The sequence below is a fragment of the Diceros bicornis genome, chromosome 6, assembly GCF_020826845.1.
Source record: "Diceros bicornis minor isolate mBicDic1 chromosome 6, mDicBic1.mat.cur, whole genome shotgun sequence".
Classification (NCBI taxonomy): Eukaryota; Metazoa; Chordata; class Mammalia; order Perissodactyla; family Rhinocerotidae; genus Diceros; species Diceros bicornis.
In genome coordinates this window covers 11,517,919-11,533,633 of record NC_080745.1, presented here as the reverse complement: position 1 = coordinate 11,533,633, position 15,715 = coordinate 11,517,919, and the positions used below count along the sequence as shown (strand labels likewise).

The 15,715-nt window shown below is 54.8% G+C and overlaps 1 protein-coding gene across 1 annotated transcript; it reads left to right on the top strand.

Annotated features, from left to right (window-relative positions):
• The first annotated feature begins 1,286 nt into the window (after window positions 1-1,286).
• RBP3 (retinol binding protein 3) lies at window positions 1,287-14,883 on the top strand. The gene is made up of 6 exons (XM_058542753.1): window positions 1,287-4,334; window positions 6,894-7,084; window positions 10,567-10,709; window positions 12,251-12,630; window positions 13,494-13,676; window positions 14,854-14,883. Exons 1-6 carry the CDS (start codon window positions 1,287-1,289, stop codon window positions 14,881-14,883), a joined length of 3,975 nt encoding a protein of 1,324 aa, XP_058398736.1.
• Window positions 14,884-15,715: the final 832 nt, after the last annotated feature.

Here is a 15,715-nt window from a genome sequence, read left to right as displayed (position 1 = left end):
TCTGTTAGGTGGGAGAAGTGCCCGCTCCCAGAAGGATGTGGAGGCAAAGCAAGGGTTCTGGGTTCTACGCTCCACGGCAGGTATTCTTGCATATCTGTGGCAGGTCATCACAAGCAGGACCCACGTCGCTTCTACACGAAGGAGCAGGAGCTGGGAGCCCAAGAGTCCAGCAGTTCACCTGGGACTGGCTCGTGTGTTCCCTGAAGGTAGGGGAATGATCTGGATACCTGTGAGGCCTGGCACCCCAGAGACCAAAGTCCTACGGCTTGGTTCTCCTTGCAAGCAGCGGGCCATGGCCAGAGCCCTCAACCAGCAGGGTCTTCTTTAGCCAGGAGAGTGGAGACTTGTTAGATCTCAGAGCTAACTTCATCTGACCTGGCATCACCGGTTCCATGGCGTCTGGAAGGCAGGTATCCCTCCCACTCACCACATCCATGTTGAGGTCTAGACATTTCATCCTATCATTTGAAAGCTCTTGGCGGGGACCACTCTGGTTCCTTGGAGGCATTAGCAGGACGTAGGAATAAACTTGAAGCCCTGAAGTGGATGGCAGCCTTCAACTCAACCTCTGCACTGTCTGAGCCGACTGTGGGCCCACAGGCTTCTCGCTGCCCCCACCTCCCCCACCTAAGATGGTGGGCTTCAGTTAGCTACTGAACTCTCTTTCTTCAGCTGTAAAACAGAGATAATATCTAACACGGAGAAATTCTCAGCAATTGAGTGCTTCCTTCTTGCCTGACACTGTGACATGCTTTACACGTATTTTCTCACTTAATCTACACAATAAGTAAGACACTTGCCCAAGGCCACAGAGTAGACAATGGCAGAACCAGGCCTCCAAGTTCTACCTAATTCCAGAGGTGTAGATCACCCAGTGTAGGGAGGTAACGCTGTTTACCTACAGGGTAACAACTCTCCTTTGCAAGGCTCTGATGAGGACTGTCAGCCTGTAGAGCACAGAGCACGGTGTCAGGCACGTGGCAGGAGCTCCCGGGGCATGGTAGTTATTCACGGTGTTATATGCAGAGGTGGCACAGCAAGAGGAGGTCCAAAATATCTTCTGGGTCAAACCACCTCAGCCCCTTCTCTCCAGTGCCTGGGCTGATGCGCTCGAATTAGACAGGATTAAAAGCTTACCAGAGCTGGAAGCCGCACCCCAACTCCCAAGACCTTCTGTCCACTGGCTGAGAAGGACAGGGAGGAAGCAGCCGTGCGGTGCAGAGCCTTAGCCTTGTGCACCATCAAGGGAGCTTTTGCTCAGGAGCCAGCCCTGCTTCTGGATCCCCATGACAAGAGAATGGGCCCTGATCTTGTCCATGCTGCTCTGTGGCCCGGCTGGCCCCATGCACCTATTCCAGCCGAGCCTGGTGCTGGACATGGCCAAGGTCCTCCTGGATAACTACTGCTTCCCAGAGAACCTGCTGGGGATGCAGGAAGCCATCGAGCAGGCCATCAAGAGTCGCGAGATCCTAGCCATCTCAGACCCACAGACGCTGGCCCATGTGCTTACGGCCGGGGTGCAAAACTCCTTGAATGACCCCCGCCTGGTCATCTCCTATGAGCCCAGCGCCCTCGAGCCTCCCCAGCAAGCCCCAGCACTCACCAGCCTCACACAAGAGGAACTGCTTGCCCGGCTGCAGAAAGGCATCCGCCATGACATTCTGGAGGGCAACGTGGGCTACCTGCGGGTGGACGACATCCCGAGCCAGGAGGTCATGAGCAAGCTGGGGGACTTCCTGGTGGCCAATGTCTGGAGGAAGCTCATGGGCACCTCTGCCTTGGTGCTGGACCTCCGGCACTGCACTGGGGGCCACGTTTCCGGCATCCCCTACATCATCTCCTACCTGCACCCAGGGAACACGGTCCTGCACGTGGACACCATCTACGACCGCCCCTCCAATACGACCACTGAGATCTGGACCCTACCCCAGGTCCTAGGAGAGAGGTACAGTGCCGACAGGGATGTGGTGGTCCTCACCAGCGGCCACACCGGGGGCGTGGCTGAAGACATCGCTTACATCCTCAAACAGATGCGCAGGGCCATCGTGGTGGGCGAGCGGACGGTGGGAGGTGCCCTGGACCTCCAGAAGCTGAGGATAGGCCAGTCTGACTTCTTCCTCACCGTGCCCGTGTCCAGGTCCCTGGGGCCCCTCAGCGGGGGCATCCAGACGTGGGAGGGCAGTGGGGTGCTGCCCTGTGTGGGGACACCGGCTGAGCAGGCCTTGGAGAAAGCCCTGGCCATCCTCATGCTGCGCCGTGCCCTGCCAGAAGTCATCCAGCGCCTGCAGGAGGCCCTGAAGGACTACTACGCACTGGTGGAGCGCGTGCCTGCCCTGCTGCACCACCTGGCCAGCATGGACCTCTCCTCGGTGGTCTCCGAGGAGGATCTGGTCACTAAGCTCAACGCTGGCCTGCAGGCTGTATCCGAGGACCCCAGGCTCCTAGTGTGGGCCGTCAGGCCCAAAGAAACCCCTTCTGAGCTCGAGGCTGGAGCTGATGCCCCCCAAGAGGTAGTCCTAGCAGTGCCCAAGGACGAGGCTGCCCAGCGGGCCCTGGTGGACGCTGTGTTCCAGGTGTCGGTGCTGCCGGGGAACGTGGGCTACCTGCGCTTCGACAGCTTTGCGGACGCCTCCGTGCTCGAGGTGCTGGGCCCATATATCCTGCACCAGGTGTGGGAGCCCCTGCAGGACACAGAGCACCTCATCCTGGACCTGCGCCAGAACCCCGGGGGGCCGTCCTCTGCCGTGCCCCTGCTGCTCTCCTACTTCCAGGGCCCCGACCCCGGCCCCGTGCGTCTCTTCACCACCTATGACCGCCGCACCAACATCACACAGGAGCACTTCAGCCGCACGGACCTGCTGGGCCAGCACTACAGCACCCAGCGTGGGGTGTACCTGCTCACCAGCCACCGCACCGCTACTGCCGCTGAGGAGCTGGCCTTCCTCATGCAGTCCCTGGGCTGGGCCACGCTGGTGGGCGAGATCACCGCGGGCAGCCTGCTGCACACCTGCACGGTGCCCCTGCTGGAGATGCCAGAGGGCAGCCTGGCCCTCACAGTGCCCGTGCTCACCTTCATCGACAACCATGGCGAGTGCTGGCTGGGGGGCGGCGTGGTGCCCGATGCCATCGTGCTGGCCGAGGAGGCCCTGGACAGGGCCCAGGAGGTGCTGGAGTTCCACCGCAGCCTGGGGGCCTTGGTAGAGGGTACGGGGCACTTGCTGGAGGCTCACTACGCCCGGCCAGAGGTCGTCGGGCAGACTGGTGCCCTGCTGCGAGCCAAGCTCGCCCAGGGGGCCTACCGCACAGCGGTGGACCTGGAGTCGCTGGCCTCTCAGCTCACGGCCGACCTGCAGGAGATGTCCGGGGACCACCGTCTGCTGGTGTTCCACAGCCCAGGCGAGCTGGCGGCCGAAGAGGTGCCCCCGCCACCTCCCGCTGTCCCCTCCCCAGAGGAGCTCTCCTATCTCATCGAGGCCCTGTTCAAGACGGAGGTGCTTCCCGGCCGGCTGGGCTACCTGCGTTTCGATGCCATGGCCGAGCTGGAGACGGTGAGGGCCATCGGGCCACAGCTGGTGCAGCTGGTGTGGCAGAGGCTGGTGGACACGGCTGCGCTGATCATCGACCTGCGCTACAACCCCGGCAGCTACTCCACAGCAGTGCCGCTGCTCTGCTCCTACTTCTTTGAGGCCGATCCCCGCCAGCACCTCTTCTCGGTCTTTGACAGGGCCACCTCGAGGGTCACGGAGGTGTGGACCATGCTCCAGGTGGCAGGCCAGCGCTACGGCTCCCACAAGGACCTCTACATCCTGATGAGCCACACCAGCGGGTCGGCGGCTGAGGCTTTCGCTCACACCATGCAGGACCTGCAGCGGGCCACGGTCATCGGGGAGCCCACGGCTGGGGGGGCACTCTCTGTCGGCATCTACCAGGTGGGCAGCAGCCCCTTGTATGCCTCCATGCCCACGCAGGTGGCCCTGAGCGCTACCACAGGCGAGGCCTGGGACCTGGCTGGAGTGGAGCCTGACATCACGGTGCCCATGGGCGAGGCCCTCTCCACAGCCCGGGACATAGTGGCCCTGCGTGCCAAGGTGCCCACTGTGCTGCAGACGGCCGGGAAGCTGGTCGCCGATAACTATGCCTCCCCCGAGCTGGGGGCCAAGATGGCTGCCAAACTGAGCCGGATGCAGAGCCGCTATGCGAGAGTGACCTCAGAAGGGTCCCTGGCCGAGATGCTGGGGGCCGACCTGCAGATGCTGTCTGGGGACCCACACCTGAAGACAGCCCACATCCCCGAGGATGCCAAGGACCAAATCCCCGGGATTGTGCCCATGCAGGTGAGAGACGAGGGAGACTTGGCCTGCACAGTCCCAGGAGTGGGTCAACCAGTTGTCCTCACATCCAGGGCTCTGTGTGGGGTGCAAGGTGATGGCTTCTAGACCTGTTTTCATGTTTAAGTTGTCACCCATCACATCTTTTCCTTTTTCTCACCCTGTCATGCCATCTACTCCCTACGCCTCTGGGGTCCCGGAGCACCTCTGTAGAACACTGGTCCCCACAGGAACTCAGTTTGCAAAGCCCTGGTGTAGAAGAAGCTGCCCTCTTGTCTGTGTGGAAGGCAGATATTTGCAGGGCTTCTCCTTGTCAGTGGTGGGGTCAATAAGTCCCATGAGGTCACCATAATTTTGTCCTCTGGAAATGTAGGGTGTGCGTTCATGCTCACCACCCATCTGCCTAGGGGTTTGCAGTTTGTGTGAACGAGTTGGAGGGATAGAGACGGGGAAGCAGGCAGAGGCCCTGGTCTCACAGTTGCCTCGCAGGTAAAGCACGGAGCCTGGACACAGGCTCTGGGGTGGTCAGGGTGCCAGGGCTCAGCCCAAAAAACCAGGGCAGTAAGCCTTCCCGGGTTAGGCTCCACTGCCTTCTCCTCCCCTCCTGCAATGCGAAGCACTGCATCCCAAGGGACCTGCATTCATCAGGCGTGTGGCCTGATCCAAGGGCCAGCTGGACAGGAAATTCTAAGCGAGGCTGTTGTGGTCAAAATATCTCAAGCCAGGGTCTGGCCCGGTAGCGCAGTGGTTAAGTTCACACGCTCTGTTTCGGCTGCCCAGAGTTTGCAGGTTCGGATCCCGGGCGTGGACCGACACACCGCTTGTCAAGCCACGCTGTGGGGGCATCCCATATAAAGTAGAGGAAGATGGGTACAAATGTTAGCCCAGGGCCAATCTTCCTCAGCAAAAAGAGGAGGACTGGCATCGGATGTTAGCTCAGGGCTGATCCTCCTCACAAAAAGAAAAAAAAAATCTGAAGCCAGCACTGAAGTTTTGGGAAACACTGTAAAGTTAAATCAAGGCTGAGGGTTCTTGCTGGTGGGTGGATGAGGCACAGGGTCTGCAGACCGAGGCCAAGGTCAGCCATGGTCCACCAAGCACTACCATCAGCTAAGAGTTTCATTAGCGAAGAGCTGCATCCAAAGCAGCATTTACAACATCTCTCCAGACTGTTCATCATCTGTGATCTCACCGCGTAGTCACAGGGAGTAGGCAGGGCCGCATTTGTCTTGGGTTCCCTCTAAAGCAGGGCCTGAGGCCAGGGCCAAGGGCTTGGGAGCAAGCAATTCGTGTGGGAGGTGGTTGCTGAAGCCGAGTGAGGGGGCAGGGAGGGAAGGGAAAGGGCGAAAAGCAGATGGCCGGGCGCATTATTGAGGCTGTTGCTTCCGAAGATTCCAACAGGCCCCCAACAAGCATAAGGAATGCACCCTGGAGCCGTCCCTCTGCAGACGGACCCAGCAGCTCCTGTCCTCCACGGGCCGAGGGTTCCCCCAGGGACATGAACTCTCTCGAACTCTGAGGCAGCTTGGAGAAGGTTCTGAAGTAGAGAGTGGAAAGACACAGGGGTGGGCTGGAGGCAAGGCCCTATCAGCTGGGGTCCAGTTGCAACTGAAATCAGAAGAGAGCTGAGGGCACCGAAAGCATCTACCACAAAATTATTATCCCATTGTACCAAAAGAGGAACTGAGGCCTGGAAGGGTGGAAAGGAGAGTGCCCTGTGGCCAAAGAGCTTGCGACTGAGGGCAGAGCAGGGCCTAGAGGCCAGGTGTCCAGTCAGCAGTGGCGTCCCTGCCAGCTCCTTGATCTCAGTCCAGCTCACAGGACTTGCCACCTTCTAGCAGCCTTGGAGAAAGAACAGGAGGCCCACGCATGTTGGGGGAACCTTGTAAGCGCCATCACTGTACTAGGCTCACAGGGTCCCAAGATTCTAAATCGAGGGGCGCACTCCTTTCTAGCGTAGTCAGAGCTCACAGTTTGGTGTCGGATGTAGATTCTGAATCCACCACTTACTGGCTGTGTGACCTTGGGCAAGTTACTTAATCACTCTGTGCTTCCATTTCCTCATTGAAAAGATGGGGATAATGGTGTCTCCTCTACAGGGTGGCGGTGGGGATGATGAAAAGGGCTACAAAGTGGTCAGCACAGGGCCAGGCCCCCGCTAAAGACTCAGGGGCCCAGTAATGTCTTCCCTCCCTGCCCAGGGGAGGAGAGGAAGATGAGCTCAGGGACATCAAGAAGTGTCTGGTGAGGTCAGGGGGGTCAGAGTGGAGACCGTGCCTGGGCCTGTGAGCTCTGGACACCAGGACGTGGGGTGGCACACACGAGCATTCTCTGTGAGGAGGCTGCTGACCACAGAAGGGTTCACACCCCAGGCCCACAATCCACGTAACCTCCTGGACGCTGTCGGAAACGGCCCTAGCACCTACTGCCTCCTTCAGAAATGTTAGTTCCCTCCCCATACTCTCAATATTTCTCATGATATAAAGGAAATCCATGGTGCCCACTTTCCTGAGCTTTCATATCTGCTTCTCTCCTGACACTGAGCTGGACCCCCCAATCTTTCAGATCCCTTCCCCTGAAGCCTTTGAAGACCTGATCAAGTTTTCCTTCCACACTAACGTGCTGGAGGACAACATTGGCTACTTGAGATTCGACATGTTTGGAGACTATGAGCTGCTCACCCAGGTCTCAGAACTGCTGGTGGAGCACGTCTGGAAGAAGATTGTGCACACGGACGCCATGATTGTTGACATGAGGTCAGTGGGCCCAGGGCCAGCGGTTCCAAGCCAGGCCAGGGCAGCTGCTGGAAAACAGTCAAAGCTATGGGCCTAGTAGGGAAGAACTAGGATGGACGCTGAGAGGGACTAGGTGACCTGGCTATCAGGGCTCTGGCCAGCTAGCCCGGAGGTTCTGGTTTAATTGGCCAGGCTGGGCCCCAGCACTGGTAGATTTTTTTAAGCTCCTCAAACGATCCCAATGTGCATTCCAGGCTGAGAATCACTGGGCTAATTCGGTGGTCCCCAAACTTGCCTGGTCATAGGATTCAGTGGAGAGGGAGGGGAAGGGAAACCTTAAAAACACTGATTCCAGTGCCCCACCCCAGCCCTACTGAATGGAAAGCTCCAGGGGCGAGGCCCGATGATCTGCGTATTTGACAGGCAATCTCCCAGGTGATTCTGATGATTGGTCATGTGTGGGACATCCAGGCCTCCACCTGTGGTTGTGCCTCTCATCATACAAAACCAGCCCATGACCACCTTGGTCATGAGAATCACAGAGCCAGAGTCACAGAGAGAATTTGCAAATTAGCCACTATCATTGCAAACAGAATTCTTTGCATCACAAAATGATAGTTAGAGGGATCTTTCAACCAACCACCGCCCTTCTGCTTCTGTAAAGGTGTGCCTCACCTAGAGTGAGTTTCCCTCACAGAACAGGAAAGCTGGAAGAACACCCTCAGGCAGTGGCTAGGCTGGGGCCTCCGTGACTCCCAGGTCCATGAGTGGACTTGCCCTGGGCATCCTTCATGACTCAAAGAGGAGCAGGCACACTTACCTCTCCCACCAACCCCCTGGCTGCTAGAGAGATGTGGCTGGGATTGGCCAAGATGGCGTGTCCAGTCCAGCTCTGGTCTCTGGCCTGCAACATCCCCATGGTTCTTAGTCATCACCAGGTGGCTCTGGATCCCAGAGGCTAGTTCTCCTCCCTGGGAGATAAAATATCTCCCAGGGCTCCAGTGTGTGCCCAGAACTTGAGCTTGGGGGTTCCTGTGGTACTTCTGATCATTTTATTCTTCAAATGCTCTATCGAACATCCAAACGACCCTCATGCTAAGTGCCTCTCTGCTTAACTGTGCCGTTCACATTTTTTAAAGTGGAGGAGGCCCAGTCTACAGGTGTGCTTTGCTTTAAGATCCTTCCGACCCGAGGTTTGGAGGTTCAGAGTCTGAGGTCATGGGCCCTGAACCCAGCCAGGCCATCTTAGACCATCAATCAGAGAGGATCCTAAGACACAGCCAGCCCTGCACTCCTCATTTCCCAGATGAGGAGAGAGGGCCCAGAGAGGTCACGCCACAGGGCAAATCCAGATGGCTGGGACGGGCACAGGTTCTCTCACCCTCGATGTGGTTCCACACCTCTGAGCACTCTGTCACTGCTTTATCAACAATGTTCATGTCATATTCTAAATCCTGTGTTGTCATTTCAACAATCTTCACAGTGTCTTCACCAGGAGTAGATGCCATCTCAAGAAACCACTTTCTTGCTCATCCATAAGAAGCAATTCCTCATTCGTTAAAGTTTTATCATGAGATTGCAGCAATTCAGTCACATCTTCAGGCTCCACTTCTAATTCTAGTTCTCTTGCTCTTTCCACCACATCTGCAGTTACTCCCTCCAATGAAGTCTTGAACTCCCCAAAGTCATCCATGAGGGTGATTTTGACCTCTTCCCATGAATCACGAATGTTCTTAATGGCATCTAGAATGATGAATCCTTTCCAGAGGATTTTCCATTTACTTTGCCTAGATCCATTAGAGGAATTACTATCTATGGCAGATATAGCCTTACAAAATATATTTCTTAAATGATAAGACTTGAAAGTCAAAATTACTCCTTGATCCATGGGCTGCAGAGTGGATTGTGTGTTAGCAGGCATGAAAACAACATTAATCTCATTGTACATCTCCATCGCAGCTCTTGGGTGACCAGGTGCATTGTCAATGAGCAGCAATGTTTTGAAAGAAACCTTTTTTTCCTGAACAGTGAGTCTCAACAGTGGGTGGGCTCAAAATACTCAGTAAACCATGTTGTAACCAGATGTACTATCATCCAGGCTTTGTTCTTCCATCTATAGAGCACAGGCAGAGTAGATTTAGCATAATTCTTAAGGGCTTTAGGATTTTCAGAATGTTAAATGAGCATTGGCTTCAACTGAAAGTCACCAGCTGCATTAGCCCCTAACACGAGAGTCAGCCTGTCCTTTGAAGCTTTGAAGCCAGGCATTGACTTCTCTCTAGCTATGAAAGTCCTGGATGGCATCTTCTTCCAATAGAAGGCTGTTTCATCTACCTTGAAAATCTGTTCTTTAGTGTAGCCAGCTTCATTAATTATCTTAGCTAGATCTTCTGGAGAACTTGCTGCAGCTTCTACATCAGCACTTGCTGCTTCACTTTGTACCTTTATGTTATGGAGATGGCTTCTTTCCTTAAACCTCATGAACTAACAACCTCTCCTAGCTTCCAACTTTTTTTCTGCAGCTTCCTCACTTCTCTCAGCCTTCATAGAATTGAAGAGAGTTAGGGCCTTGCTCTGGATTACATTTTGGCTTAAGGAGACGTTGTGGCTGGTTTGATCTTCCATCCAGACCACTAAAACTTTCTCCATATCAGCAATAAGGCTGTTTCACTTTCTTATCATTTGTATGTTCCCTGGAATCGCACTTTTCATTTCCTTCAAGAACTTTTCGTTTGCATTCACAACTTGGCTAACTGGCACAAGAAGCCTAGTTTTCGGCCTTTCTCGGCTTTCAACATGCCTCCATCACTAAGCTTAATTGCTTCTACTTGTGATTTACAGCGTGAGACGTGCAACTCTTCCTTTTATTTGAACACTTAGAGGCCACTGTAGGGTTATTAACTGGCCTAATTTCACTATTGTGTCTCAGGAGAGGGAGAGAGATGGGGAACATCCAGTCAGGGGAGCAGTCAGAACACACACAACATTTATCATTTAAGTTTGCTGTTTTACACGGGAGCAGTTCGTGGGGCCCCGAAACAATGACAACAGTAACATCAAAGATCACTGATCACAGATCACCTAACAATATAATAATAATGAAAACGTTTGAAATATTGTGAGAATTACCAAAATGCAACACAGAGACACGAAGTGAGCAAATGCTGTTGGAAAAATGGCACCAATAGACTTGCTTGACACGGGGTTGCCACAAACCTTCGATTTGTGAAAAACGCAGTATCTGTGAAGCGCAATAAAGCGAAGCACAATGGAACAAGGTGTGCTTGTAGTTTCTAAATGAATCTGACCACAAAGTCTCTTGTTCTCAAGAGATTTGTACTCTGGGAAATACTGACCAAGGAATTACGTAGGAGGAGGATTGCACACTAGATGAAGGCTGGCTGGAACTAGAGCCCTCGACAGGGCAGAGCCAGGCCTCCCAGGGGCACTGAGGACCTCACCATGAGCTCAGCCCCTCAGTGGCCTCCATTGCCCTCCCTCAGGTTCAACATTGGCGGCCCCACCTCCTCCATCCCTGCCCTCTGCTCCTTCTTCTATGACGAAGGCCCTCCAGTTCTGCTGGACAAAATCTACAACCGGCCCAATGACTCTGTCAGTGAACTCTGGACCCACTCTCAGCTCACAGGTGCGTGGAGAAACCTGCCCCTTCCTGTTCTCATTCTAGAAGCTTCTGGAAAATAGGGAAAGACAGCTTGGGTTCAGGTAAAAGTAATAGTAAATGGAATATAAAGCCCCTCTCCTATGCCATGCACTTTGTACATAAGATCTTTAATCCCCACAAAACTCATACCATTATGCCCACTTTCCAGAGGAGAAAAATGAGTCTCAACTGGGTTAAATATCTTGTCTAACATCACTCAGCTACTAACTGAAAGTGCCGAAATTTGAACACTGGTTTGTCTAAAACCAAATGCCCCCCATTCTCACCACCACAACCATCAGCCTGCAAGATGAATGCAGAACTAGAAGGATCCCCCCCACCCATCACCAAACTCCATGGGCTCTCCAGGGCTCATCTTATCTGAACTTTCAGCAGCAGCTCAGCACACTTGCCTCAAGAATGTTCATGACTCTGACGGGTCTCTCGCTAGCTGCCCTGGGCCCAGAGCAGGGGCCAGAGAGCGGTGCAGGCCTGCACTCTATAGAGCCACGCACCCCTCTCCCAGCCCTGTCCCTGGTGGTTAGCCTCACACCATCTCCTTTGCCCAGCTCACGAACCAGGAACCTGTGCTCCCATCCAACAAAAGGGGGCTGGGAGACCCATGTGGGGGTGCATATGGCCAGAAAAGCACCCCCCAGTTTTCGTTTGTACACTTCCTTAGCACACAAGGATTTGGAGGGACCTTCCAGGACATATATTCAATAACATTGCAAAATGTAGATAAAAGTCAGAACCAGGTGAATTCTAAATTCAAACAAAAATTCAAGACCAGGAGTTAAAAATAGACTCAGATCTGCAGATCATGGGGTGCTAGAATTGCGATGTCCAATATGGGAGCCACATGCCACATGTGCCATATAAACCGTGTAGAGTGTAAAGTGCACACCTGATTTGGAAGACGTTTTACGAAAAAAAAAGAACGTAAAATATCTCATTAATAATTCCATTTGATGGCGTTTTGAGGTGAACGTATTTTGGTTATATCAAGTTAAATGAAACGTTATCAAAGTTCATTTCATCTGTTTCTTTTTACTTGTTTAACGCGGCTACTAGAAAACTTAAAATGATGTCTGTGGCTCACATTCTGGCTCATGTTATATTTCTGCTCGGCATTGCTGTCCTAGACGGTTTGTCAAGTCACAAATTTGGCTCTTCCGAGGGTCCAAAGTCAAAAGAGAATCTGGCTGGGTTAGGCATTCTCGTTATTCATAAAGAGGAAGCGTGCCCTTTTCTCCTGAAAGTCAAGCTTTTTCCCATTACTTGGCAATAAAGGAAACTGGTGGAGCTCTCAACACATACGTGCTTGGGATTGGGCACACATCCATATCCCCATTTTACAGATGCAGAAACTGGGACTCAGAAAAGTGGAGTGACTTGCATGTGGACACAAGGATGCAGAACTAAATCCCAGGCCCTTCTCTCGGAGGGTCCAGACAGCATGGAGAAGGCAGGTGCTCCTGGGTCGTGACTTGACTCCCTATGCTGAAGGGCCTTCTGTCTTGCAGGCGAACGCTACGGCTCCAAGAAGAACGTGATCATTCTGACCAGCAGTGTGACGGCCGGCGCCGCGGAGGAATTTACCTACATCATGAAGAGGCTGGGGCGGGCGCTGGTCATTGGGGAGGTGACCAGCGGGGGCTGCCAGCCACCGCAAACCTATCATGTGGATGATACCGACCTCTATATCACCATCCCCACAGCCCGCTCGGTGGGGGCTGCAGATGGCAGCTCCTGGGAGGGGGTGGGCGTGGTGCCCCACATGGCTGTCCCTGCTGAAGCTGCCCTCGCCAGAGCCAAGGAGATGCTCCAGCACACTCTGCTGAGGGCGAGGCGGAGCGCGGGCCTGCAGGACTGCCCAGAGGACCTCCTTCGGCAGAGCCCCAGGGTGGGCGGGACCTCTGGGCCACACCCCAAGGGCACTCCAGCACGTGGCCCTGCCTGAGGCCCCTGAGTGGCAGGAAAGGAGTCTGCTGAGCTCCGGTTAGTTTCACATCGCTGCCAGTATCCTCTCTCTCTTTGGACACCTAAGGACAGCATCTGGCTCCCTTCAAAGGCAACCCCTCACAGTAGTTATTTTGGGGAGCTGAGGTCCAGATCTGCCCCCACTCATGCTTCTTAATGGCCAACCCCTGGTCCTCATGCTGTCAGCTAGAGCAACTCTGTCCCATAGAGTGACAATGTGAGCCACAGATGCCAGGCACGCGTGTCACTTGACATTTTCTAGTAGCTACATTTAAGAAAAGTAAAAAGAAGCAGGTGAAATTAATTTTAATAGTATAATTGACTTAACCTACTATATTCACAGTAGCACCATTTCAACACATACTCAATATAAAAATCATTATGGATGAGATGTTATTGCATGAAGTCTTTGGAATCTGGTGCGCGGTCTGCACTTAGAGTACACGTCCATTCTCGGCCACCACATGTTTACTGCTCAGGGCCACCTGCAGCTGGTGGCTCCCATGTGGGACGGGGCAGGCCAGAGGTCAGGGACCCCCACGGCCCCCGCACACTGGCCCCACTCTGCCTTCCCTGCACCTGTGTCTTCCCTGTTACATCATCTCTCCCACTCTGCCCTGGGGTCATTTCTGTCCCTACCAGGCTGTGTAGCCCTCAGGGGCAGGAGCCATCCTGCTCGCCCCTGCATCCTGCTGCCGGGCCCCTAGCACAGCACCTGGTGCCCAGGCGGTGGATGTGCAGTGAACACATGTGAATATAGGGCACCAAGTCTACGTTCTCCTCCAGCTTCTCTCCAAGCTCTCCAGCTTCCGCCAGAGACCCAAAAGTGAGCTCCAGTGCTGCATCCTGACACACAGTGCTGCTGCCGAGGGAGAGCAACCCTGGGCGGCGGTCTGCGGGCCTGCCCTGCTCCTCCAAGTGCAGCCTGTCGCTGTGCTGGCTCTAGTGACCCAGCCCACTCCTAACGGGGTGAGAAGCTTGTAGCACGCAGACCCCAAGACCTCCTCCAGGCTCCAAGAGGAGACGAGAAGCCCAGGGGTGACCTGGGGGAATGAGGGCCCTGGCTGGTGTCCTGGGAACCACACACTGCTCTGCTAGAGTCACTAAGGACCCAAAAGGAAGAGACCTCTAGGGCCCTGCCCCAAGTGATGGTGGGAGTGAGGCCAGAAGGCTAGGGGGGCCTCAGCCCCCAATCAGTGCCCCGAGAGCCCCAGGCTTTAAGATGGCTGAGTGAGGATGGAGTACTGGTGCCGTCTGGCCTTGCTGTCTGGTGAGTCCAGGCTGCAGCTGTCACAGCCACTTCCCCCACAGCACCCGGCTAAGCTCTCCACACAACCCTGGCTTCACCAGCCCCTTTCCAGATGCCAGAGAGCTGTGGAATCTGAGCACAGCCCTGGGCCACCACCAACACCTAGGGCTTTCTCCTTGAACCAACACTGTCTAAAGAGGGATGCCCCAGTGGAAGGCAAGATTTCACTCCAGCTCCTTCTCTTTCTGCTAAATTCAAGTAGGATTAAGTGCAGGACTGGATTTTAGTAGCATCTTGTGTACTGTGATCTCATCTTTTTCTTCATTAAACCTATGATATGCAGGCAAATGTGCAGCCCCTCTCTATGCGTACATTCTAGGGTTTCTCTCCCGCCCCCAGGTCCCCATCTTGCACACAGTCACACCTCCTTCCAGAAATTGGGTCAGAGATCTAGGAGCCATCCCAGACTCCCTCTGCTCTGTCCCCCCACCCCTCCACCCTGTGCCCACACATCATCAGGACCCAAGATGAGTTATCTGAGTTAACAGCACTCTGCTCTGGGCCCACCCCACCAGCCCCTGTCCCTTGTCTTGGGGTCCTGGCTCTAGGCCTAAATCCCCACCACAGCCTCCTGCCCATCGTGCCCTGGCCTGCAACCAGGGCTGCTGCTCTGCCATGCAACCTTCTCATGTCTCCCCTGCTTGAGGACCCCTTGAGGCACCCACTGCCCTGCAGAGAGGGGCTGGGCCAGGCTGTCATCTCCCACCCCTGCCCCCCCGGTATCCCTGGCCTGCAGACACCTGGACCCCAATCTCAGCAAAGGGCCTGTGGTGTGCTAGGTCTTCCATGCTTTCTAATGCCCCCTTCTCACCTGACAAACACTCCCTTGCTCCCCAGGACCTGCTCAGATGTCGCCGGGTCAGTTGAAGTCCCTTGACTTCTCTCTGCACTTCCTCAGTCCCCGGGGCACCCCTGCCACAGCATTCATTTCTCTCTGCATCATCAGTCTCTCCCACTGTTCTGTGGGACCCTCAGAGTTGGGAACGTGGCCTGCTTGTCTGTGCTCTTCCAGCCACAAACAAGCCTGGCATCCATGGAGGAGAGCTCAGCAGGCCGGGAATGAATGAATAAATGAATGAATGAATGAACGAACGAATGAACAAACGTGGCCCCTCTCCCCTGGAAGGGCATCATTGTGTAACGCAGACACTCAAAGGGTCTTATTTTTCTGTCCCTCCTGGAGACGTGGTGGGGAGGAGGTCTTCCAGGAATGAACGGGGGGTGCTGAAGGAAGCCCCTCTGACCCGCGCCCGCGGGTGTGACAGGCCCACAGGACTCCTGCTGGGTTGTGCTGTAACAATGTGAGTGACAAATAGATTATCAAGGACCTGAAGGGGACTCAAAGCTGGCTCTCTGGGGCAGCATAGGACCAGGGGCTTCCCTACTGTTCGTCAAACCCAGATCACACTCTGCGCAGTCAGACGGCAGGCTCATTATGCGAAGAAAGGAACACAGTGGTGTGCTGGGCCCATCTCCTCCTCCTGTCCCTGCCCCAGGGCAGATCCTGAGGGTGTCAGGGCAGCCACGGGCAAGTGGTGGACACAGAGGAGACCCGGGGGACCAGATGTGAGTGGCAGGGGATGGGAAGGGGGCTCAGTGCTCTCCAGGGCACAGTGGACACATCTGCTCCCTGACCAGGGGCTGACAGCACAGGGCCAGGGTGGGCAGGGTCCTAGCAGGTGGCTCTGGGTGCTGGGGG

Bases quoted from the DNA above. Each gene is read 5' to 3' on its own strand.
- RBP3 (XM_058542753.1), top strand. From the start codon at position 1,287: ATGACAAGAGAATGGGCCCTGATCTTGTCCATGCTGCTCTGTGGCCCG. The intron at 10,710-12,250 runs GTGCGTGGAGAA...TCTGTCTTGCAG, and splicing joins GACCCACTCTCAGCTCACAG to GCGAACGCTACGGCTCCAAG. The intron at 12,631-13,493 runs GTGGGCGGGACC...GTTCTCCTCCAG, and splicing joins TCCTTCGGCAGAGCCCCAGG to CTTCTCTCCAAGCTCTCCAG.